At 38.4% G+C, this 27,082-nt stretch overlaps 1 protein-coding gene across 2 annotated transcripts in view; it reads right to left on the bottom strand.

The window, feature by feature from the left end:
* ULK2 (unc-51 like autophagy activating kinase 2) overlaps positions 1-27,082 on the bottom strand; it is a 77,514-nt gene that overhangs the window by 9,884 nt on the left and 40,548 nt on the right. Inside the window, exons 6-18 of one of the 2 annotated variants that reach the window (XM_075264753.1) lie at positions 26,417-26,590; positions 21,949-22,022; positions 16,780-16,881; positions 15,798-15,856; positions 15,440-15,522; positions 9,872-9,922; positions 9,143-9,234; positions 8,193-8,364; positions 6,975-7,035; positions 6,612-6,704; positions 2,555-2,692; positions 1,665-1,804; positions 908-991 (exon numbers count right to left, since the gene is read on the bottom strand). In XM_075264753.1, coding sequence (XP_075120854.1) covers positions 908-991; positions 1,665-1,804; positions 2,555-2,692; positions 6,612-6,704; positions 6,975-7,035; positions 8,193-8,364; positions 9,143-9,234; positions 9,872-9,922; positions 15,440-15,522; positions 15,798-15,856; positions 16,780-16,881; positions 21,949-22,022; positions 26,417-26,590 — 1,323 coding nt within the window. The remainder of the gene's footprint in view (positions 1-907; positions 992-1,664; positions 1,805-2,554; positions 2,693-6,611; positions 6,705-6,974; positions 7,036-8,192; positions 8,365-9,142; positions 9,235-9,871; positions 9,923-15,439; positions 15,523-15,797; positions 15,857-16,779; positions 16,882-21,948; positions 22,023-26,416; positions 26,591-27,082) is intronic. The other variant, XM_075264754.1, reaches the window with a different exon arrangement.

The following is a 27,082-nucleotide window of genomic DNA, read 5'->3' as shown; positions in this document are numbered from 1 at the left end:
TTGCCCCCTAAGAAATTGTCACACTTAAATGTTTCACGTTATCAAACAAATCAGTATTGCAGACAATGATAACATGAATAAATACAAATAGCGGTTGACAACATGAAGTAGGCCAAAAATCTCAAAAAGCAAGACATTACGCTCTGAACAGGAGAAAAACAAAGGTATTGATGTCCATCAGTCTGGAAAAGATTACAAAGTTATTTCTAAGACTTTGGGACTACAGCGAGGACGTTCACCTTAACTTCCTCTTCATTTTCCATAGTAACACAACAACAAGTAATAAGTTTGCTCAGGTGAGTCAGGCATAGTTCACCCTAAGTGATTTTTCCCCAGCGTCACATATTTACAGCTTGGTATAAGGCCTGCTAAGGCTATGCAGTCACATTTCCATAAGTGAACAGCAGCTCTCTATAGTACACTTACAATTATATTACTTGCAGAAGAGTCTACATTGATATTCAATTTTATATGATATGCAATTTTAGGTTGAATTTTAATACAGTTTCCTCAAGAGTCCACTGCTAGACAACAGGCTGCCAAAAAACAGCTTGTCAGCTGACAGGTTAGGATAGAATCTAGTAATGGACCTCAACAATATCCCCAGTAAGAAACTCTGTCTTCCTAGGAATACATTATATGAAGGAAGGTTTAGCTTTATATTAGCAATTTTATTGGTATGAATAGGATGTATCCAAGGATGACTCAATCATTTTCTGTAAATGGACAGTCACTAATCACTCCAATAAAAGAAGTCATATAATATTTCATGTTTTCACATTATCTACTGGAAATATAATCCAATTTATGTAGTGTATTCTAAAACTATATTTGTGATTACAAGTGCCAAACCAATGCAATTGTAATGTTTTCTATTGGTGCATGTGAGGATTATCTGCAGACCTACCTCCTGAAGAGCTTCTACTTCTGGACTCGTGGCCTTGAGCATGACCACAACAACAATGTCCAATCTGCTCTGGAATGGTTCCCACTGTACAATAAAACAGAGCACAGCTTACTTAAATGAAGACTGCCATGACTTTTAGGAATTGTACATGCTGTTTGTTCAGAGTTGTATGAACAGTTTAAGGACAAGGCTTCCTTGTTGCTTACTAATATGTAGCAGTCCATATTATTCAGCTGTTTACATAATGATAAGAAGAATGTGTGTCTGATATACAGTAACAGTTTTGTTTTTCTGTCTAAAAATATGAATTGCGCTAGGTCAACATCTGTGCTCGGTTCTCCATTCTTCGGGTGCGCTTGAGGCCACAAAAAACAGAAATTCTATCCACGTAAAAAAAGTGGTTACCCACGGACGCAGCAGATTTCTGCCCGAAAAACGTGGAGAGAAAAATCCTGCTTCCAGAGTCCTGCCTCTACAGAGAAGACTACCAACCAGTGGTATGTCTGTTGTGCCCCAGGGATAGCATTGAGAGTGAGTATAGCAAAATAAGGCCTATATTTATAGGTGTATGCCTACTAACAGGATATATGCCCTCACAGAAGTCTCTGATGGTCATTTTGTTCCCAGAAGGAATAAAATGACCATCAACAAAGCGTACATAAACCTCAAGCTCGGAGTATCTCACTGGCCTTGTCTGTAACTCTAGTCAATTAAGACTATCCAAAGAAATTTATTACATATGAGTAGTGGACATTACCCAATGGAGAATACGGTCGAGAAGAGCCAGTAGATAAACGACGTCCAGTAGCCGACACCATGTCTGCCGAGTTTGGAGAACCAGATCCAACCTTTAAGAAGCCCATGGGGCTGGTATTAGAACGCCTCACTGCCCCAGATCTGTAGAAGAGGAAAATAGGATTCAGACCAGGAATCATTCATTCATATGTCAGCTTGTCCCTTTCAGTTGCTACTTGCTAAGCAGGACTTCACATGACAGCTTATGGACTCATATGATGGGGCAGATCGTCATGAGGCACGAGCCTTAGTTTTAACAGTGATTATGCCACTGAAGCCACAGTAAGACACAGGTTTATTCAGCATGCTGACCAAAAATGTGTTCTTCACTGCCTCCCACTAAAAGTAGGAATAATAGAGCACTAAAAGTACATATATTTAGGGATTGTTGAAACTGAATAGTGGCTGAATAGTGATTTAGAATAAAGATATTTAATCTCGGTCATTCTATTTTGCATAGAGACATATGATTTTTGAATACTATGATATCCAATTTGAGAATGCAGCTTTCTTTTGCGGAATAAGGACCAGGTAATTCTATTTATCCAAAAACCTCTGGACAACGTATAGATTATTCAAATAAATGTGTTACGTACATAGTCTATATAGAAGCAATATATTAATTCTGAACATTTAGGTACTATGTACAGGATTCTCAGCATTTCCCTCAGTCAAAACACACTGTTTTCTACCTATGATAAGTACACATTTGTAACTTATAGCTACGATCAAGCACATCCAATATAAATGGCAGGCTATGATGTCCATTATACAAGAAGCATTCAACCTTCTTAACAACGCATCAACATGATAGTTGTTCTAACACATTGTAACAAGGACATATGAGCATACCTGGGTGACCCATGTGGGTTAGATGTTGGACTAGCAGTAGATGAGAGATTCTGCTCAATTCGCTGGTAGTTCCGTAGCTGAGTTGGGACAGGTATGGGTGCCGTCTCACTGCGTGGTGATGTTTGAGGCTGATTCTGCCTATAGTCAAAAAGCATGAACAGTGGGAATAAATCCCTGTGTATTGGCCTCTGGGTTATCTGAACCATTGCACTACAAGAACAGCCAAACAATAATAAAATGACTGGAGTGTTAAAACTAATGGATATAAAATCAATTTCTTCCGCTCAAAGTGTACAAAATGCTTTTATCTGAGCCAGGGTAGAAGAAGTCCCTGCTGTGGATTCTTCTATAGCATACAGAGGCAAAGTAAAGCAGTGCCTGTAAATCAGCAGGACTAAGTCCCTCCCTGTCAGCAGAGCACTGCTCATAACAAAGCAATTCTAGGAAAGCCAGCTTCCAGGAGAACAGGAAGTACACGGAGAGTTCACACCAGCCGAGCTGTTTACAAGAGCCTGAACAAGTACAGCAGGTTACATATAAGGACATATTATGTACGTTCACCAGGGCAATACAAAGAGCGCTTATCCAGATCAGTGAGCACGCACACTTGGGTCAACAACTTTCTCAATACAGCCACAAGCTCACGTCTATTCTAAATTAGAAGTATTTACATAGTTAGTTACACTGGGTAGAACTAAGGACAATTCCCTAGAATAAGAACACTGATTTTTATCTGTATTGATTTTGCTGACAATGATACCTCATAAAATGGAAAAAGGAAAAAAAAAAGAAAAAAAAAAGAAGAACATACCAGGTAACAGTTTACTGACCTTATACTACAGGTGACCCAATCTGTAGTCTATGTTATATTAAAAATTACAAAAACAATGTTTTTCCAGAGTGAACAACAGCTTTTAAGTATTATCATAACCATATAAATATGTACAAAGTCTTTAAGGCTAAGGCCACGTGCCAGTCAATGAAATAAAGATGAATTCCTCTATTTTAGAAAAAAAAAAAAAAAAAAAAAAAAAAAACAACTCAACTTTCAATATGCACTACAACAAAACCATAAGGTATATGACTATAATAAATAAATGCAGACTTAATGTATAGCTGGATAGGTAGGGTGAATAATGGAGGATCAAGCCATCCACTAATTATTGGCCATGATCAGGCAGTGCATAACGTCCACATCAAATCCTATGGTGAATGAATGTTAGCCCCAGATTCTCAGAACTGGATGTCCACATGTGTTCGGTGTCATCCACCAACACATAAGCTCAACCAAGCATGTGAACATTGGTAGTAACTTCCAAAACACTTTGGTTAAACCTGACCGAGGAACTATTTTGCCGTGAATCGCCAGGCCCAGGAACGACATCCGGGTCCAGTGATCCATTGTCATTACAGTTGAGGGACTATAGAAGGCTCCCAGGCTTAACGAAGCCTGTAATACAAATGGCATAGTTTTGCAATGCAGGGGGGTTAAAGGGGTCTAATAATCTCCATATACGGGACTGACAGGATTCTCTGAACTTGTAACTACTTATAGCTGATGATGGGATATTATTCAAAGTAAGCATGATGTATGTGTACAGCGTCAACACACGTACCGGTCTTCAAGACCTCTATGACGCAATACCACATAGTATCACACAGCTCCGTCATACAGATGCTGGATTGGCCCTCACATGCTGGTATCTACTTGGAAGGTAGGCCAGTCTCCATCGTCATATAAATCTCGCATTACCTCTACATATATTCCATCCGCTTACCAATGTGAATTTATATCAATGTTGTAGTTTGCCCATGTTGGCAGTTCATATTGTTTTTGCTTGCACATGTTTTCAGTGCCATCTTTTTAATTTTCTACATATTTTACTTGTACCCCTGTGTTCAATATTTCTATATAGCCTCTATATAGCTTTGTAGTCTTTTCATACCTACAGTCTGTGTTAGCATTCTTTTGGTATTACTAACTTATATATAAGGTATAAAAACGAGTGAGACAAAAAAAGTCATGTATAATTTTTAGGAATTCTATTCCTTTTAATACTTCCCTTTTTATACGTGGATATTCTACATACTCCAGAAGTGTCTTATGAGTCATATGTAAATATATATATATATATATATATATATACACACACACACACACACACACAGTATATATATATATATATATATATATATATATATATATATATAGTCATACTTTGCTGTTCCACGGTCTTTTAGTGATAGTAACTATACATGATAGCATTATACGTACCAGTTGCAACATACTATTGATAACCTGTGTAAAAGCCATCTTTTCTAATGTTATTAATTCCACTTACAGATTGGGTCTGAGAAAGGTCTGAAGACACTGAAATGTCACCTGTATAGTCTGTGGATATCTATATTAAGAAACTCTTGTTTTGGTGGATGATCATGAAATGATATGACATAATTATAAGCAATAAACTTTAATCTTTTCAACTTCTTATAGGTATCACATCCTATCATTACGAAGTTGGAGAACCCTACCACGGAGCACCATGTATATTGATGAAAGGGAATGCAGAACCACCGCTTCTCTATTACATGTTTAATATGATCCTTGAGCTGGGAATACCCCTTTATATACAGAACAGCGTTTCTTGTGGTTCACCTCACAGTATTCAATAAAAACAGACTGTGGTTTAACATGAGAGACTGCCAGCAAAGTATTAATCCTCAGGAAACAGCTGCATGACAACTGGATGCTTTGGTCCACTGCAGCTCTCACATCAGACCAGGTCTGCAGTTCCAACAGGACATTACTCACACATAAGAGGTCAACAGCAATAAAGTAATTGCCATGAAACACATGTATGATTTATGATTATTCCAACATATTCCAATATATTGCAAGTAGACTGTAAACAATCCTATTAGTGTAAGTAGTAGAATTAGATGGTTCATTTTTGCAATAGGCCAAAGCGAGTTTAGAGAATATGGCGTTTGTTTTTGGCTTGATTATTATGCCTTCTTTACAAACAATTCTTTTTACTAGACACTTCTACATGCATGATGGCATACACTCTGCAATTCCAACGGAGAAGCCTGTGGGAAAAACACATTAAGGCTAAGGCCCCAAGTAGCAGTCCGTGGCAAAAAAGTGTTGTTGAACAAACTAACGGCAATGCAACACTTTTCACAGAAAGTCCGCAGAGGTTTCCTTTAAGAGTCATATGAAAGAGGAGATTCTCTTCTTTCATGTGTCTCTAAGGGGCCATTCACATAGAGCAAAATGGCGTGGATTCCAGGCATATTATGGCGCTTTCCCGCACGGCATCAGAGTCCGCATGGTAAAAAAGCCTCTCCATGGAACTCTATGGGGAGGCTTTTTTACCATGCAGACTCTGCCCCGGATGCCGCACAGGAAATCGCCATAATACGCACGGTATCCGTGCCATTTTGGCTCTGTGTGAATGGCCCCTAAGGCTAGATAGCCGTGCTACAAAGTTGGGAGTAGGATATTTAAATGCAGCTGTATAATATATATGATAACAAAATTATTAATGACACAAATACTGCCAGAATATCAAACGTTATCCAAAAGTTTAGTTATTCTTTAAATCTGCCCCTTCCATGATAAACCCAACTATTTCCTTCTACGTCTTGCCACCTCATCAAGTGGGGTCAAAAAAACAGAACTGTGCTCAGCATGTAGATCAGTTATTTTAAGTGAAAATTAGGCACTTTTAAGTTTAGTTTTTATATTATTTATTCTTCTCCACTGTTTCTAGTGTAGTTCATACTTCACTACTGACTACAACTAACCATTGCATTTTTCTGGAGGGAAAAAAAAAAAAAGCTGGAAGCCACAAAAATAACAAAATTGTCCAAAAAAACTCAACAACAAGATATGCTTTTACAAAAACATGCATTCAGGATTAGATTGGATACTAAGATAAGATATTTTTATATGTTTTGTAGTGCATGCTTTGTGGCAAATGTCTAGCAGTACATGGTTAGCAGTTCTCTCTTATTGTGACGGCCATTTCTGAAGACCCCTTTCTGGACACACCTGTTAGAAATAGTTGAAGAGCTGCAACGAGAGGAGCTACAGGGGCCTTTCTGCACTTGTCCACACCCACCGGATATATTCAAGGGAGACTGCCTGGAAAATGGGGAAAATATACGGTATATGTGTGACTACACACATTGTTTTGTATTGACTATATAGGATGGTTTCTAATCTATAACTAGCACAGGAAGTATTTATACAGATAAAAAGATAGCATCTAGAAAATCAGGTTACTACATGGAGAGGCTTCCCTACACAGCAGACGTATTCTGTTACATTATTCATCAGTTATACTGACGGCAGAGAATATTCTACATGGCACGAACAAAACTCAAAAGTCCACACGATAAAGTAATGACCTACCCTCCACACATCAAGAACTCACTAGACGCCCTGCGCCCGGCTGTCCCTGTAGGCATATCATCTGCAATAAAAGGGACACAATTTAAGTTCACAAGAACAGGCTTGTTTCTAAACACCATGTATTTCTTTTGGGTGCAGATTCTTTCTTAAATAAACCAGTAAAGTGGCCTATAGGCATGACAATTTAATTTATATTTTACCTTTGTCTTCGTGATCCCGATGGATCAATTTACAAGGAACATAAGAACATATACTAATCCAGTCTAACTCTTAAATGGCGTAAATTTAGACAGTCTAAAGATGTGGGAAGTTTACAGAGGCTATCTGAGAAATCTGGTGCAACTTCATAACACCTTTAGGCTAACCCCTTGTTCACATCTGTGTTCGGTATTCCGTTCGGGGAGTCCGCATGGTGACCCCCCGAACGGACTACCGAACGCAACTGCAAGCGGTGTGCTGTAAAAGCACACGGACCCCATAGACTATAATGGAGTCCATGTACTTGCCACGCACTGCTCACACGAATCATGCGGAAAGGAAAGTAGACACTAAACTACTATCCTGTCTGCATGATCCCTGCAGAGATGTGGTGGCAAGCACACGGACCCCATTATAGTCTATGGGGTCTGTGTGCTTTTATTGCACACCGCTTGCAGTTGCATTCGGTATTCCGTTCGGGGGGTCCCCATGCAGACTCCGCGAACGGAATACCGAACGCTGATGTGAACGAAGGGTAAGGCCCCATATAGCGGGCCGCAGCGAAAAAGCTCAGCGGGAAAAACCACAGGCAGCAACAGACTTTCTGCCTTCATTATACCTATAGGAAACTAGTATAATTGACATGCTGCGTGTACGTCACACATTTTTCCGCAATGTGTGGATGGGATACGCATTTACGCCACGTGGAGCTCCAGCCTTAGCTTGGCTTAGTTTGTACTCGATTATTTGGGCAGAGTGCATGGAATTGTCACAATCTAATCCACGCACCCTTTCTCAGTAAGTCACAACCCACTTGTCTAGACACATTTGAAAAGTTTCATCATTTCTTTTTTGTCACATGAATTTAATAAATATTTCTACAATGAGACAATGATGACCTGTTTTATTTAAAAATCTGCACTTTGAACCAATATACAGCACATTTATATGCAGCAAACACAATGAATAATATTTTATATACATACAGCACAAACACATACACTGCAACAGGAATCTTACATGAGTGGTCAGAAGAGGGGTTGCTTGGTACCAGGACAAAGTCATCTGTATCACATGAAGAGTTCTTGCTGCTTGTACTGGCAGAGTCTTTGGAGATTTGTAAATAATTTGGAGGGCCCAATGGGGGTGATGACAAATTTTCTTCTTGGATATGCTGCATATCTGGCAGAGACTGGGAAAGAAAAATTTAAATTACTACATCAATTGTTGCTGTGCTCAGAAAAGAGCAATTCTACATCGACATAAGTGAGTATACAGTCAGTGAGCTGACCTGGTACATGTCCTAGCCTACACAAACTGTTACTTTTAAAAAGTGATATAGTTTTATATACAGGCCAATGACCAGGTTTCCCAACCAGCATTCCCTGGAACCTGGACAGGTTTTTCCCAGGGCATACTAACAGGAAGTAATTCTTACAAGAAGAATGCAAAATTCTAGAATGCTTTCCATTCCCTTAACACCAAGCTTTTTAAAAGTAAAAATGGTAGTCGGAGTTCCAAGGGAAAACAGTACTTTAAAAGGGGTTCAACATAACGGCCCAAGAGAAATTATCTGGATCCTTCCTTCTGACAAAGTTCATACCAGTTTTCACTCCACTTGTAAGGTAATGGCTATAAAACCAAACCCTCTCTCCTACTGCTTTCTATGCGATAGAAGAAAAGGCTTGCTAAGCTGTACTATTGGCAAAGCCCCTGCCTAAAATTTACTTGAACAGAATTCAGACTGAATTACACCTCTAAATACTGAATTATCAATCAGCCATCATGGAAGCTAAAAGACCATTTTCCCTGTTTATATGAGGACAAATGTAAATTTTGGCACTAAAAGCCCCTATCTTTTATGCCATTGATATATCTCATAGAACAAATATTGGCATTTAAAACGTATGTTTACAAATATCAGATTAATTAGAGCAATATAGAGAGTGATCGACTTTCCCTACACTTACAGGAGGAGATGCAAAGCGACAAGATGGGGAGCTTCCACAGGAGCTGCCTGAAATACTTGACCCCGAGTAAGTAGGCACTGGGACAGGACATGCTAGAAATACAAGAAAAAAAATTGTATTTACATCACCAATAATGGAAAACTAATATTTAATACAAAGCCAATTAAATACATCACTATACTATCCATATGTGTATAATTACTATTCAATCCATTTATCTATGGACAAACGGAGGATCAGGATTAACATCATAAGTATTAATCCATCACATCAATAACTTTGTTCCAGCCATAAAATAAATAGTAAATAAGTACCTCCCGTATCCATCAGTTGGATATCATTCCAAATGGTACACACGGCATTAAAGTCAAGACAACTAATGCAAAACAAGGCACAATCCTGTTGACTGCAGAAGTTGTAGGTTTCATGAAATATGTTCTTCTTACACTTGGAACAAATGTTATCTAAGGCAAACAGCAACAGATGTGCCAAAACCCCATGGAAATACAACTCAATATTTTATTTGGATGAAAGTGAGTTATGGAAATACAACAGTTCAGCAAGCATCTAATGCCATTCTCTGATTAGAACTGGAACAAGTAAACACAGTAAACCAATTCACCAGCACGTACCTGCAAATGTGTGTGCTTTAAGTATGTCCGGCGGGATATAGCTAACCACAAGACATCTCAATATTTACACTGAATATAGTCCCCAGAGTGTACTTACACTTTTTGACTGTAGACACCTGATCTAAGAAAGGATGATTGAAAAATCCCTCTGTGAAAAAAAAAAAGAAAAAAGAAAAACATTCTCAGCAAAAATATAATTAAAGGGGATGGTTCAAAATCTAGTTTTACTTTGGCATCATAAGACTCCTGACATCTGGAAAAGAGGAACTTCATTTCAGCATGATTAAAACTGGAGTTTTGCCACCAACCTAGAGAACACATGAAATATCAAAACACTTCTTTCTACACAGATATTACATAAAGTTAAAGTAATAGGTTTTGTATATTTTGCTATTGCATAGAGAAATATTTGGTGAACATTTTTGTAATATACTATTATTAACCTATATAACTTTCTATTAATAGAATGCAGGCTCTAAAGTTCTTACTATCAATGCTCTAACTAAACAGGTCATGTACCCCAGTGCTCAATGTAGAGGCTGCCAAAAGGGGGAAGGGTAACTTAGAAATATGGTTCTGGTGTCATATGAAGTCAGAGGGTCTCAGCTCATGTGTAGCACTAGTCATAAAAACAGAGATACTAGGTATAAATAGAGATGAGCGAATATTCTCGATCGAATACCTTGGCCACATAGCTACCGGTGCAAAAACACTTCCAGGGCTTTGAATTTTTACTGCCCCTCCCACCGGGAGCTATGCGGCGAAAGTATTTGATCCAGTATATTCACTCATCTCTAGATATAAACACTGAACTGCTGCATATAAAGCTCAAAACCGCACCCAACTTTAGCTCTTCCGGGTTTTGGGTTTTCTTTGCTATATATAGAGATAGATAGATAGATAGATAGATAGATAGATAGATAGATAGATAGATAGATAGATAGAGCTAGTACTGTGTTTTTGGTGACATATGAAATCCGAGACGCTCAGCTTTGATATGATACCAGAGCTTTTCTAGGTTTTATAAAACCGGAGTTACACCTATGTGAAGTGACCCTTTGGCAGCTATTATATCTATCTACACTTGCAATACAGATGACGCTAGGCTCACACCTGCGTTCAGCACTCCGTTCTGTGGTTTCCGTCTTCTACATGCAAGTAGACGGAAAGCACAGACAGGGTCTGGCTGTGAGCGGCGGTGAGCGTTTTATGCTCTCCGCCGCGAAACCGGTTTTTTAAATCCGGACACAGAGTACTGCATGTCCGACTGTGTCCGGATTAAAAAACCCGGTTTCACGGCAGGTTTCCGTCTCCTGCTCTGTTTTATGCAGGAAACGGAAACCTGCAGAACGGAGTGCCGGGCGCAGATGTGAATGAGCTCTGAGTATGGATTTTGAATCTTGCTACATACATAGATTTACCAACTAGTGGTTGAGGTTTATTGCTTCATTGATGAAAACCGGAAAACAAAAAAGTAGTAACTATCACATTTATTGGTCTACTGTTGAAATAACCAACTATCTCAATTTATAGTAATAGTCCCTTTAGAGACTCCACACTTTTTTTTTTATATATACACACAAATATAAATTGCGTTAGTTGGTTATTTTAACAGTGGACCAATAAATGTTATGTTTTAGTTACTTTTATTTTTTCTGTTCTACATATGAACAAGTCCAAATGAAAACGGGTCATAAATTGAAGACATTTTTTGTGCTCTGCTCCATAACTAAATGAGGAAAGTGAAGAAAACTACCAAGCAGCATACAGAAATCTGAATTTACACACTGAGATAGCAAAGTGTGTGTATATATATATATATATATATATATATATATATATATATATATATATATATATATATATATTTAAATGTTATTTTATTTTTATTATTTATTTATTTTTAAACACTGGAAGTATGACTTAATATTTTTTTTTTTTTACATCTATATTTGGTTTACTATATCAGGGAAAAACACAAAAAGCCTAAATAGCAACTCCTTTGTGCTTAGCCAACAATTAAACACTAGTACACTATAATCACAGCCACTCAAACACAAAATAAAAAGCGATCCTAAAAATAAAAGTACCGTAATTAGAAGCCAAAAGCCTGTTTTAGTTTCCATGTAAGATAATACATTTTTTTAATTTAATAATTAAACTTCAACAATGAAAACATAACACATAATGGAAAACATATTGTAGATTTTATGGTTCTGAAGAGTCATAACACAACATTGGAAAATGCTTTCTTTTGTTCCTCTTAAGCTATTTCGGTCTATATCCAGACATATAAACAAATTATTTGGTTCGTCAAGTCTTGGCACACTTACAGGCTGACTAATAATTAACTCCATGAAAAAGAAGCCAAGACGAGGTGTGCACGGCTGCTCGCTCTGTTGCCATGAGAGAGAATTTCGACACCGACTGTGCTGATCACAACGCCCCCGAATCTTCTGATAGGACAATGAAGCCTTGGGAACAAAATGTTCCCTGGAGGATAAAAGCTTTTATTTTAAAACCTTGGAAATGTGGCAAAGCACCAATAACACCTTGCTGTACACAGCTTATTCAGATTAGAATCTCCTGAAAGATGACAAGTCGCCACCACTTCAACAGCTATGGCAGCCAGAAAAAAAATGACAGTACTCACACTGCAATTTCCAGCTCAGAAAATACATAGCTTGCTAATATAATGGAAACAGAGTCCATTATACCTTCATGTGGCACTTTAGGATATGCATACTTCTGTTACAGCTGGGATGAACAATACCCACATAATGTTAAATGTGTTCTCTAATTGCGCATTTAATGTTACACGATGGATTCTGCACAGCAGTTCATGTCCGTGACACATCAGTAAGGCTAGCTTTTCATCATGGTTTTTTACTATACTGCTCAAAATGTGTTTTTTTTTATTTTTTAAAAAAGGACATTGTTTAAATGGTTGCTGTATTTTCAACAGACTTCGTATAAACCAATAGGTAAAAAAGGAAACCTTGCAACATATAGAAAAAAAATGCTTTGTTCTCTAATTATCAAGCTTCTTTCCCCCTCATGTTCAGGTTTGGTACTCATCATAACATACACAGGCATAAAAGCTTGTTAATACAGACTGGTGCCTGGTACTACAGCTCCCCATTCAAATGTATGAGTGCGAAAGGCCCTTCATTGAGCTGATAGACACGGGTTCCATGTAGAATAAGGGCAATTAATTGGAAAATAACAGAAAAAGAAATTCCGCTCAATTGCCTTTCTACAAACAAATTACAGCGCTGTGCTGACGGCTCTCAGCACTATAAGGTACTGTGGTTAGTTTAAGTTTTTGATGCTGACAGACTCCCTTTTTATTGCAATCGAGGTAAAATCAAATTATTTGTAATACTGATATAGGTTATTATCACCCAGCATATGTCCATGGATCATGAAGCTCCACACTTGACATATCCATTAATGTAGGATTGTTCAACTATGTTCATGTGATAGAGAACCCCCTTTAACTAGCAAAAAGTCTGGCTGCTAAATGAATAGCTAAACATCACATCAATGCCTTTTCTAAAATGTAAACTGGAGGATAACCTTCCTATATCTACCATACAAAGTCGCAATCAGGATACAGATTGGCATATATGGCAGCCTCTATTTTGCAGTCTGATTTAGAAGATAAAAGACAACCACCCAAATTCACGTTCATGCTTGCTCAAAATAGAAGATAGCCTGTTTACAGATGTATATTGAGCAACAGCTGGATATACCATTCATTATACATGTATGCACGTACATAAAGTGTGCCTATTCTGGACACACAGGAACCGATTCTTCAAGTCCAGTGTTTTCTCATGTGAATCTTAATAATCCCTGTCCCACCAGTGTTCGCATATACTTTGTCATAATTTAGACACATCCTTGGGTCCATGCACCTAAACAGAAATCTATGCTAGCTCCTCATTGGCATAGATATCTGGCAGGATTTACTTCAGAAAACTAGAGTAAATGATGATAAATCTTACAAGGCCTGGGGCTCACACGGTGGCTCAGTGGTTAGCACTGCAACCTTGCAGCGCTGGAGTCCTAGCTTCAAATCCTGCCAAGGGCAAAAAAACATCTGCAAGGAGTTTGTATGTTCTCCCTGTGTTTGCATGGATTTCCATCCCATATTCCAAAGACATACTGACAGGGGGGAAAAAATGTACTTTGTGAGCTCTATGTGAGGCTCACAATCTACATAAAACAAAACAAAACAAAAAAAACTTACAAGGCCAATGGCCTCATCCAACATACACCTTTTGAGGAAAGTTGTGTGAGAGGCACAAAGCAAAGACAAAGACTCCACGTAGTAAAACACAGCAAAAAATGCGGCGGAAAAGATCACTGCAGAAACGCATCTTTTTTTTTTTGCAGCTGAATCATTTTTTGCAGCGTTTTCACAGAGTTTTCCTCTGCAAGCTTTCTGCCTCTATTATTCGTAAACGGAAAACGGCAATGTTTCTATAGGTATAATTGACATGTTGCAATTTTCAAAAATACAGCTGCAATGTGTGGATGGGATTAGCAGAAACTTTTTTTATGGATTGTATGCCAATTGTGTGGCTCACAAGCCAAAATATATCAGCCTCCTATTGTAATATATATTAAATCTAAAATGTAAATTACAATGTGTGATCACTCAGAAGGTAAATTAATATACAATGCAATGGACTCAATAACCCATGAAACATTTTTTTTAAAGAAAATTAAAATAGGAAAAAATTCTGAATTCATGAAAAAAAAAATTACTGTAAACCACACACACGTGAAATGGCTAAAAATGTCCCTTTAATACTTTCTCAGAACACCAATTCTGGTTTATTTTCTCTAATGTGTTCAATACAGAATGCTATTTTTATCTGCAATACCTCAGTCTATGTTATTCTGTCATACCCTGCGCTGCCACTCAGCAGATAATCACCATGCACAGTACATTGTGTGCTCATCTGTATTCTGACAGAACTGTCTTGATACATTTGGTAGGTTATCTCCTTATGTACTAGAAGTTTAACACATGTAAAGAGGAGTCATTGCTTTTTATTGCCATACCGCCTCCAATTATAAAACTACTTTTCACAAATGAACCGCACTGGTGAATATATCAGGCAGTTTTCTTCCTCCTTCCCATCACTAAAACTCCGATCTCTATTTCACTCATATCTGTAGCTGTATAATGTGCATGGTCCATGGTTCTAGGTTATCCAGAAAAGTGGTTGCACAAAGCTAAATTAAATACACTTCCCGATAAAGAAAATTTATTTATTTACTGTAGATGGTGAGCCCCATATAGGCCTCACAATGTACAATTTTCCCTATCAGTATGTTTTTGGATCATGGGAGGAAATCCACGCAAACACGAGAAGAACATACAAACTCCTTGCAGATGTTGGCCTTTGTAGGATTCGAACCCAGGACTCCAGTGCTGCAAGGCTGCAGTGCTAACCACTGAGCCCCCATGTTGCCCCCTCCAATAATGTAATTCATTTACTTTGAAGTCAAGTATGAGAAAACACATTTTATTGCTAAATTGATTATTCATTCCAGTACACTTTTAATGTAAAATGAAGCATCGGTTTTGGCCACTGATTATAAACTAACAAAAAAAAAAAAAACACTGTATAAAAGTTTTGAAACCTACCAAAATCTAGCCTGTCTTTTTGGTTTCTCTGTAGTAGTCCCAATAGCAAGGCAGATAGATAAGCTGAGGTTTCTCCAGGAATGCTGTAATATATTAGATAAAAAAAAATCAGTTGCAACTAATATTCCATAACAGTGCATGTACAGAAGAAGAAATCTGCTGACGTATTTGTCTACAATGACCATGTTTCATTAAATATATATATCTATATCTATCTATACACACAAAATCCCCCCAAAAGCTAGTGCTGCATTTAGCTTACACTACACCAAGATAAATGTTGCACACACTATCAAGGGTGATACATATAATTTCCTAAATCTACTCTAATATGTAAAATAGTAATATGCGACACTACCTTGGGACTAGGTTTTTATTCTTTTCATAAAACAGTCTCAGATCTTGAGGGCTATTTGCCTGTCAAAAAGAAATTAATAAGTATGAATAACATAGCCATACACAATTTCCCAAACAGTAACATACTTATTTCTGCTACACACAATGGGTAACTGGACACATTCAGTTCTCCAATATGTCATGATTAAAACAAGCTCACAAGCAGTGCATGATGTTTCTGCATTTCTGTGGTTTACAACAGATTATCAGCCTATTGCACAAACAATGACAGCATTGGGTCTGTATTTTGCAACAGTATTTGTAATCTAAAAGCAGGAATGGAAACCTACAGATAGAAAATGATCATGGAAAGTTGTGTCTCTTCTGTGTTGAACATGCTCCAGGTTTTAGTTTCCAAATGTTGTTGCAAAATATTGCTGTCCATCCCAAGGGCCAACAAAACTAACCTACCCCAAGTAGGAAGACCTTTACATTATATAAAAATAAATAAAATAAATGAAAACCACTGCAACCACAATATCACATTATGATCATTTTAAGGAAAAACCATAATAATATCACCACAACTGACTACACAGTTGTACATTTTTAGACATGTATTACAAACGTAGACCGATCAAATCACTGGATGGTAAGACAGATAGTAACACAAACACATTAGGACATGGTCTGTCAAATGCAGGCTTTAGTTCCCCACGTTAAATGTAAACATAGTAACAACTGCATAAAACTCTATGACAAATCGTAAGTGCATAACATTTGGGTTAGAGCATCTTGTACAGCACACACCCTATTCCTGACCGCCTTGTAAACAAGCAGCTTAGACCCTTAACATAAAGATATATTCATATTAAGAGTAAAGCTCATTTTATGGTATCAAGAAGATGCCAGGAACCACAAATCGAAACTTAGTACGTTTCTGAAACCACAGGCAGTAAATTATTCACCAAAATAAATCTAACTGTAGCAAGAACAGTGGTTACCTGGAAGGGTGGCTTGCCAACTAGACATTGATAAATGACAGTTCCTATGCTCCATAGGTCTGCCTTTGCATCATAATGTTGAGACATGATAACTTCTGGGGCCTGGAAAGTAAAGCATATCACTCTTTACTAGGAACTATAGCAATAGATTTACAGCATATATTCTGAAATATTAATACACACAAATACCACCCTATATATGGACGTTCATAAAGGAGTGTTACACATTGGAGAACCAGAATCAAATGCAGTAATGGCTATTAAGAACCAGCCTATTCTTGGCCTTCAGGTCACAGCTTTCTCTTTCTTTTTTTAACCCCTATCAGTATGTCTTTAGAATGTGGGAGGAAATCCACGCAAACACGGGGAGAACATACAAATTCCTTGCAGATGTTGTCCTTGGCAGGATTCGAACCCAGGACTCCAGCACTGCAAGTCTGCAGTGCTAACCACTGAGCCAAGCATTTTCTCCTTGTGTTTATTGCCACATTCCGTTACTAAAACCATTCTGACATATATTGAAAAAGAAAATTAAAGAGGTTATCCAGAAATAGAAAAAAAAGGCTGTTTACAAACACAAATAGCGCCAAGCCTGTCTACAGGTTCTATGTTATACCGCAGCTCAGCGCTATTGAAGTGAATGGCACCGAGCTGCAATGTTGCACACAACCTGGAGACAGGAGTTGTATTATTAAAGGAAGAAATTAAGCCATGTTTTTCTAATCTTGAAAAACACATTTAATAGGTTTTACTTTTACTCTATGGATAACAACAACTGAAGCCTTACTAAACATGTGTAAAGGTTTTTTTTTCCATTCTTTCCTACTTTTGCACATTAAAAGTTTATTTTGTAGAAAAGATCATTTTTCTGTTTTACCGCTGACATAGCAATACGAAGGTTTGTTTTTGTGGGACACGTTTTCATTTTTATTAGCACCATTTTGGTTTGCATACCATGCAATATAAATGATGTTATATGGTGCTTTCTTTAATCTATGGGTCATTACCATTTCAGAAATTCCTTGGAATATTGAGAGGCAATTTATTAAGCTATGAATAGCTGGTACGTGATTCAGAGTAAGGGTCTTGTCTTACATATGGACATCACCCTTTAACTGCTGGGGTTCTCAAACTTTTTTGATTAATGTGTAATCTTAAAGAAAGTGTATAAAACTTTGCATGGTTATGGAACTGATATATACTAGATTTTGTTTAAAGTTAGAGATGAGCGAATAGTGAAATATTCGAGATTCAATATTAATTTCGAATAGCCCCTCAATATTCGACTATTCGAACGAATATCAAACCCCATTATAGTCTATGGGGAAAAATGCATTGTTTCAGGGGAAGCCACACTTCGACTCAGGAGAGTCACCAAGTCCACTATGACACCCCAGGAAATGATGCCAACACCCTGGAATGCAACTGGGACAGCATGTCTGGGGGCATCTAACATGCCCAAGTACCTGTATTACTATCTCGTCGGGATCCCTGTCAGCTTGCAATATGCGGGAGCTGACTTTTTCCCATAGGAATGCATAGACCAGCGTTGATTGGCCGAATGCCATACAGAGTACAGCATTCGGCCAATCAACGCTGGTTCTGCCGGAGGAGGCGGAGTCTAAGATCGGTCCACAGCAGTCTCCATTCTGGTCCGATCTCAGATGTAGTAGTGTTGAGCGCACAGCTCTGCTACACGTGAAATGTAGCAGAGCTGGCCGTGCGCACACCAGAGATGTAGCAGAGCTGAGTGTGCGCTGAGCTCTGCTACATCTGAGATGTAGCAGAGCTGGCCATGCACTGAGCTCTGCTACACCAGAGATGCATCTCTGGTGCAGAAGAACTCAGCGCACACTCAGCCCTGCTACATCTCGGGTGTAGCAGAGCTCAACACTGCTACATCTGAGATCGGACTGAGGACCGATCTTAGACTCTGCCTCCTCCGGCAATCAGCTCTGCTACATTTCTGATGTAGCAGAACTCAGCGCACACTCAGCTCTGCTACATCTATGGTGTAGCAGAGCTCAGCGCACGGGCAGCTCTGCTACATCTCAGGTGTAGTAGCGCTGTGCACATGGCCAGCTCTGCTACATTTTAGGTGTAGCAGAGCTGTGCGCTCAACACTGCTACATCTGAGATCATATTTGTTGATAGCTCTTTTTTTCTTTTCCACATAGTTTTGTAAAAAGCACCAGATTATCTGATCTTCTAGACTTTCTAATGCCAGATTTAAAGAAATTCTTTTATCCTTTATACCCTTATCTGCATTAAACCATCTCAGAGCACATGGTACGCAAACTCATAAAAATTATTATAGAAACTGAAGAGGACTGAAAAGAGATAATAGTGTCTCTTTGATTATCGAACAGATTGATGGTAGCAGATTTATGGTCAAAGGAGGGCCTGGGATTATTATAATTTACAACACTGCACCATAGACTATAATGGCGTGTTTATAGTCAGGACCACATCAGAAAGTGGAAATCCTTTAGGTTACATGTCCTATCCACAGACTCCAAGTAATATCTGATATTCCTTAGATGTAAGTACTAGGTCACCGAAGTCTTATGCACTAATGTTTTGCCACCAGATAACAGAATTCCAGGAATTGATTGGTAAATTCAGTCGGTATCAAACAACTGTGGGTCACAGTGACTCTCAAAGCGCACACTGAGTTCTCTGAGCAGATACTGCAGAACACAATATTTTGTTCTGAAGGCAGCAGAGTGAATGAAGGAACTAAATCACTTTCAATAAATGTACACATTGGACATCAATGTAAAAGATTCCATTAGCCCATAGCAGAATTTGTGTGTCCAGCACGCAGTCAAACTAGTCCCACAAATCCTTCTAATCTAGTAGTTTTGAAAGTATAAGATGGCCATACACAAGATAAAACTCAGCCAAACCTACAGTTCAAATCAAGATCGGCAAAATAAACTGTATGAAGATCTCAGGACTCTCCACAGATGGCATCTGATGGAGATGACCATCTTAAGTATTTAGAAAATGACAGTCTATGACAAAATGCAGTTGAACCTTGGGCCTGTAAGGAACAATGGTTGTAACACATGGATGACTTGTGAAATCTGGCTGATGACCCAAGACTGATAAGATAAATGCACCTCTTTGGCATTAATAAGTGAAGGACATACATCTATAACTAAATGTATTCAAAAAGTTATCAGTCTTACGAAACATTGCTCAATTTGTTGTTCATTTCCATGCTTCACAGTACTGTAGGTAGGTGACTTCAATAAGATTCCTTTTTGGATTTATTCAGAACCTGTGTGCCACCTCTCCCTCAGCTTGCCCTACTCCCCTGGCACTCCAAGTACCCACAGGCCCAGGTGTTCTGTCCCTCTGCTAATCACCACAATCTATCCCAAATTGACCAAGTTTGGGCAATAGTAAGACCTGCTCCCAGCTATTTGACATTTCATATTTCCCTAGGGCGACATCTCATCATATGGTAACTCTCCAGGCTCCCCTCAAAATTGGCATATACAGCCATTCAGATTCATAAGAATAGCTGCCAATGACTGCATCCCTGACCAGTTGCACGCCTTGGATATCAATTCCACAGGTAACGCACGCACCATTTTATGGAAAACCACCAATGCGTATTTGAGAAGATGTATGTCATCCATCATCATGTATTAAGAGAGTCCTCCTCTTTAGAGACCAATTTGACTGAAATGTGTTCCCTAGATGATGCATATAAACTCACTACTGACTTTATACACTGCCCCATCTTTCCGCACAGCCCTTAATACATTTCCTGCTTAAATTGGAAAACTTGTTAAATTGCTCCCATGACCTCACATGTCTCCTGACCCCGTGTTGTATCTCTGGGTCCAGATTGCACGGTCCTGACTGGGTTACACTGCATTTTGTTTTTTGTATTGTTGTGTTCCTATGTGTGCAGTACAGGTTGATTATTTACTACTTTTTCTCTTGGCTCTTCTGCCTGAATCTTCTTTTGGACCATTTATTGACTTCCTATTATGATACCTATGTTATGGACTTTGCAGCATGGTTTTGATTTTTCAATTCCAGTATTTAATGTACAGAATTTTAATTGTATTTGCTCTGTCATTTCTTCTGTACTTCTTTCAAACAGCATACCCTTGTAGTACAAACTTCAATAAAAAGACTTAAAAAATAAAAATCATAAATATAAGTTTTGATACCTGTATCTATTGTGTCCATGTACAGCATATATTAGTATCACTACATGTTCTAAATGTTATGCCTACAATCCTTTTAACTAGACCTTGGTTGACAAAACAACTTATGCAAGATTTTCCATGCCTCTGCACGCTTAGGGTTAGTTCACATGTAAATAACGTGTGGCTTATTTTGGCACCGGAAAAAAAAGCTTCCTAATTAGGAAGCTTTTTTTTTGCACCTTGCCAAGCTTTTTTTGGACCTTGCCAAGATTTTTTTTGGAGCTATTTTTTGCAAAAAGCTTAAAAAAAAAAAAAAAAAAAAAAAAGCAAAAGCCAAGCTGTTTTCCCCTCCTGTAAAGTGAAGGGGCTGAAAAGAACCACGTCACGTTTTTTTCCGCACATTTTATTGCAAAAAAAAAAAAGAAAAAAAAAAAAGCGTATTTTTGCAAGACAACACGCGGAAAAAAACACGGGTTTTCGCCTCCCATTCACTTCTATTGCTTTCTTCAGGCGGAAAATGCCTGAAGAAAGGTCATGTCGCTTCTTTTTCTCTGCTAGCAGAACAACCTGCTAACAGAAAAAAAAAAGCTAGCAGTCTCCATAGACTACATTATAAACATTATATGGAGGAGGATTATGACGTGGATTCCGCTGTCAAAATCCTCCTCCATGTACCCGTGTGAACTAGCCCTTAAAGGGGTTTTCCAGTGAATATGAAAAAAAAAAAAAAAAAAAAAAACCTTAAACCAGTGAAAACAGAGGCATGGCAACATAACAGAGGGATACTCCCATCTCTCCAAAAGTCAGCTTTTCAGCTGTCCTCTGTGCTCCATTCCTCGTAGTTTCCCAGGCCACACACGAAGTGAGTTACTATCTGCTGAGTGAGTACTTACAGTACCAGTTTCAAACAGCATAACAAATTTCTACAGGAAGGCAAAACAAAAAGACATTTTAAGCAAGCATGTCAATTTCTGAACTTTTAAGAATTTTTACTGACCATGTACATTGGTGATCCGCATAATGTAGCAGCCATCATGTTGCTCTGTAAATAACGTGCAAAGCCAAAGTCCGCTATGGCAAAGAAGAAGAAAGAATATGCATAAGGCTCTGTATAAACCACCAAGAACAGTGAAAAGGTTAATGCAAGATAGATATGAAGGAGATAAAATACATAAGATGTGATTTATCAATGAGTCACCATCAAGCTTTAAACAGGCTCACTGAACTCCCAATTGGCCTCTAGGCTAGGTGGGATCCAACCCCAACCCTGAATGGCTCAGTGTACACATTGTGCTTTACATATATACTGATTATACAACTTCTCAAACAGGCTAGTGTGTGTCAGTATAGTATATTTAATAAGCTATCCAGTTTATCTTTATATACTGTAGACACACTGGGAGGCAGAGAACATCTAGATGCATTGTCTTTGGCTCACAGAGCGAAGAGTCCTAGTTCAAGGCAAAATCCAGGTAGTAGGCTACTTACAGGCCGCAGGACAATCAGAGGCAAGGGCTAGTCATCAAGATACTACTGAAAATAAATTTGTGTTGGCAACATATGGAAATTTGTAGACATGTAGGTACCCAGAATGAACTTAACTGGTGGGCCCTAGGCACCCCCAGTTTAACACTGTTCATCATAAAAGCACTACAACAGCAGATAAAAAGAGAGTCAATACAGAAAGTATGAAAGTCACTAAATACTCATAGAAAGGAACTCAAATACATAGGGCATATATGTAAGCATTACTAAATCTTCTTTCGGACATGACACTGTGATGTGCTGCCTTGCAAAGAGGTCTTAGACAGGGTTAGCATTATGCCTATCTAATACAGGTCTGCAAACCTTCCAAGATGCTAAGAACAACTTTACTACCAAGATAAAACAGTTTGTACTACTACTAATCCATGCAGATCAGGATACGGCACTTTCTACCATTGTGCAAAGTCAACCAAAGGCGTTCTAAATTAGGAGAACCTCCAGCATATCACATATAAGGTTTCTATCTACCCGTGCAAGCTCATTCTCTTGGACAAGGTTCTCCATGTTGCAGACTGTTGTAATTTAGTTGGTAACAGGTAGTAATCCACTTTTTAATTCCTCTTTACAGATCTGCAAATATCTGTTTCAAAATGTCCTAGAAATAACCAGCAGGATGCTAGAATATGTGGCTGCTCTACAGGTGGATTGCAGATTTCCTTAGACTTTACTTTTTCTAAATAAAATGAAGCATAAAGGTAGCGGATGGCAAAATCATGTTCATTGTAAATCACAATAATCAATAATTATCCAGCATGGCAAAGTTCTACCAATTCTACTGCACAGCAAATGTCACCAAGATCATCATAACCAGCAAGTTTTGAACTTGGCTCATAAGACTGCATTTCTTTTTCCTATAAAATATATGCTTAGTATATCCAGTAGAATATTGTGCCCATAGCCTTGCAAATACCACCTTTACACAGAAGCCAAGTAATAATAGGAACCACAAGCAGAAGATTTTATTCTATTGTGCCAGTAGTTAGGTGGGGGAGCAAAGGTCAATGCTCAGAACACATGGGTGAACAAGTAACAAAAACATGATGAGATCATGCAGAACTAAGTAAGTAAAACCTAAAATGGCCAAGATGATATCAAGTGTATGAACCGCGATTGATGGAAAAGCAAAAAACATACATGCAAAATGTATAATTCTTTATATGAGAAATGATTGCTTTGTATAAAATTAATTTCCATTACAAATCAACTCTTACCAATATTGTCAAATGTTCTTATATACTGTACATCTTTGCTGTTGGAGTATTAAGTTAGACACATCAGACCATCAATAGCACAAAATCCTCCATGACCACTAACCTTGTTGCTGGTCAGAAGAGGTACTAATGTACTTTACGAAACCTGGTGACATTGGGTCAGATCAATTAAGACTGGAATATCATACGCCAAACTTAACCCCTTTCAATTTTCATTTTCTACTCTTTGGGATACCAATGTGTATGTGTTTCACATTATTATTTCATTATTTATTTTTGTGTGTGTTCAAGGGAAAGGGGCAGGATTTGATTTTTTATTTCTTTTTAGACAATAGGCTCCCAGCTGTCGTGGTAAAATGATGCCTAACTCAAACCTGCAGTTACTGATTGCAGGCATTAGCACCAGGTTTCTGCTTTAGAATACAGTGGAGACCTGGCAGCTATTGCAGCACGCACAGCTCCTGAGTGGTTACCATATTTAATTACCTTTTACCATTATGGTGGATGTCAGGAATGGGTTAATAAAGGTCCAAACTGGTGCAGTGAATGAAAGATTTACGGTGTGTAAAGTCTAAGGCTGGGTTCACACCAGTGTTGGCTCTCCGTACAGGGATTCCATTCTCCTCTCTTCTGCAAGCAGCGCTTTTCTCTCCACATTTTTCGCCCTTTTCGGACGGAAACCATGCGGACCCAATATAGTGTATGGGGTCTGAGGGTTTCCGTGGGTAACTGCTTTTTAAAGTGGATTAGGTTTCCATTCAGGGGGTCCCAAGCGAACTCCCCCGAACAGAAACTCGAACACAGATGTGGACCTAATCTAATAGACCGTGTATCCTCTACTAGAAATTCTGGGAAAGGAATATCCAATTAAGTTCTCCTTAACAGAAAAAGAAAAACTCACTCTAGTGCCAACTTTGGAAGGTAGCTCTATAGATCAATGCCTGATTTTCTATGAGCCCTAGAGACATTTAGGGGAATTTATGAAACCATGCAATCCAGGATCTGGCAAAGACTTTTTGCACCAAACACTCCACTTTTCAAAAGTGAGTTGGAAAGAAAGTGTGGTTAGTCTGTCTAGATGTCAGTAATCTTGATTTATAAACAGCAACTCACTACAATCAGTGGGTAGAATAAAAAGTGGAGTAACAATTCAAGGGAGACATGCCAGACTTATAGGCTTAATTTATCAAACATCACACAACATTTCATAAATTTGGCACAAATTCTACCAATGCAGACTGCAGAAAAACAGACTGGCATCATTTCCAAAAAAAAGGAGTCAAAGTTATCATTAGGGGAATTTTCAAACTAGAATCTCTCTTCCAAAAAGAAAAAATGGGTTTCTTTTCCTTTTGGAAGAGATGTTCTGGTTTTGTTTTATTTCCAGACAAAGTCTCTAGGTTTCATAGAAACAAGGCATTGATCTATGGGAGCTGCGTCCCACAAGGCAGAACTAGAGCAAATCTCCCCCCCCCCCCAACAAGGAAAACTTATTTACATATTCCTAACCTTATTGTTAATACCCAATACCTAATTTACAGTGTTTCTGCCATAAAAAAAATAAATTCTTATTTCATCTCCACTAATCTGAACTGCAGTGGGCAGGCATTGGACAAGATCAGTCTCCTTCTTGCACTGGCACCTAACAGCACTGTACCTTCTTACCATTTCTTCCCTATTGTAGCACCATACTACTGCAGGGGCTCTGACCCTTCCCTGACAAGCAGGGTTGGGTGCCATTTCTATTGACTGCTCTAAAGTGAATACAGGAGCACATCATACTTACAACTGGCTGTGGGAACAGAGACTAATTGGTGTGAACCAGCAATAAGCTCATTATATGGATGTACACATTGTTATAGACTTTCAACATGAACTATACTGTTCAAGTAAATAGCCATGAAAACTGTTCATGTGATCACAGCATGTAAATGCTAAACATCATTCATTTTTATGCTTTATACCAATGTTTACAAATCAAATATCCCCTCAAAAAAAAAATTTCAATCAAGCAAGTAGTGTCCATTATGTGACAAATCCTGCTCCCGACTTCAAGCAGGGAAGGAAAAAAACATGAGTGCGCATAGCGAGCCAAGCAAATCTTTCTGCTTATGGGTCACCTGTAGCTGGCACACATTAAAAGTTCTGAGGGCCTTTTATCTTCCAACCAGCTCTTCCCTCATCACATCATAGACCAAACTGTCTATTCAGCACAGACTACCCGCTGCTGTAGAGGAGACCTGCTCTGTTAACCCTGACCCAACGTCTTCTGATGCCTACGTCTGCTTTGCAACCACTGTGCCTAAGTATTTGAAAACGGTGGATGGTTTGGGAGGAAGTAGTCCCCAGGAGCCTCAGAACCTTAGCACTCACTAATTCTGCCACTTCCAGAGCATTGATTCTCAACTAGGACACGTATCTCCTGAGACTGTGAGAAAATGTACTGCAAAATCTAATCTGTTATTCTGGGATATGACAACTCGATATATCACAAACACAGAATGATGGAATAAAGAAGACACCTTGTATCATTCATAGTTATGCATGTTGTGAGGCCACACTTTGTATGCTCAGGGCTTAAAACAGTATTTGCTTACAAAATATCTTTTAATCTATACATACAGATTACAACGTAAATTTCAGATGGGGATGAATTTAAGAATGACTTTACATGATAACAGACAAATACATCTTTCTACCATGACTTACCAATCTTTATTCTGATGCCACTAAATGTTGACTTCTTCCGACTGGCATAAGAGAGAAGTATGTTTTGAGGCTTCAGATCCCTGTGGATAATGCCCTTGCTGTGTAACACCCGCATGGCAGCTGCAATCTGTTGCAGAAAAACTCGTATGGTGTCTTCACTCAAAGTACCTTTGGCTGTATTGTAAAATATAGAACAATACGTTACTCAAGTTTATCTAATAGAGCCTTCACATAATGTATTTGCCTTTGATCAACTTTTTATTTCATCTACATTCATTTTACATCCCTAGGCAGAACTCGCTTTTGCAGGACCTGTTTCAGAAAAGATAATGCTATCTATTCTATTCGCCAACTTGCTTACAGGTTTTGGAGAAAAAAAACTGCTTTAGGCTCAAGACACACAGGATGGCTTTAGGCACACTGCAGAGGTAGAAAACCGTATAAGAACCCACAGCAATAAACATGCTGCAGGTTGTTTTCTGCGGTGTATGGACGGAATTAGTCTAGATCCTATCCACCGCACATGTATTGCATTTTGCTGTGGGTTAGCGGCTATTGATCCTGCCACAGCCAACCAGCTGCACTGCATGTGGTAAAAGAAGCCAACTTGTGTATTTATCCTTACTAAATTATAATGTACATGTATATATCATTAGTGAATATATT

Source organism: Leptodactylus fuscus, chromosome 2 (genome assembly GCF_031893055.1).
Source record: "Leptodactylus fuscus isolate aLepFus1 chromosome 2, aLepFus1.hap2, whole genome shotgun sequence".
NCBI lineage: Eukaryota > Metazoa > Chordata > Amphibia > Anura > Leptodactylidae > Leptodactylus > Leptodactylus fuscus.
Note: the sequence above shows the minus strand (reverse complement) of the source record. Positions and strands in the feature narration are given on the sequence as shown.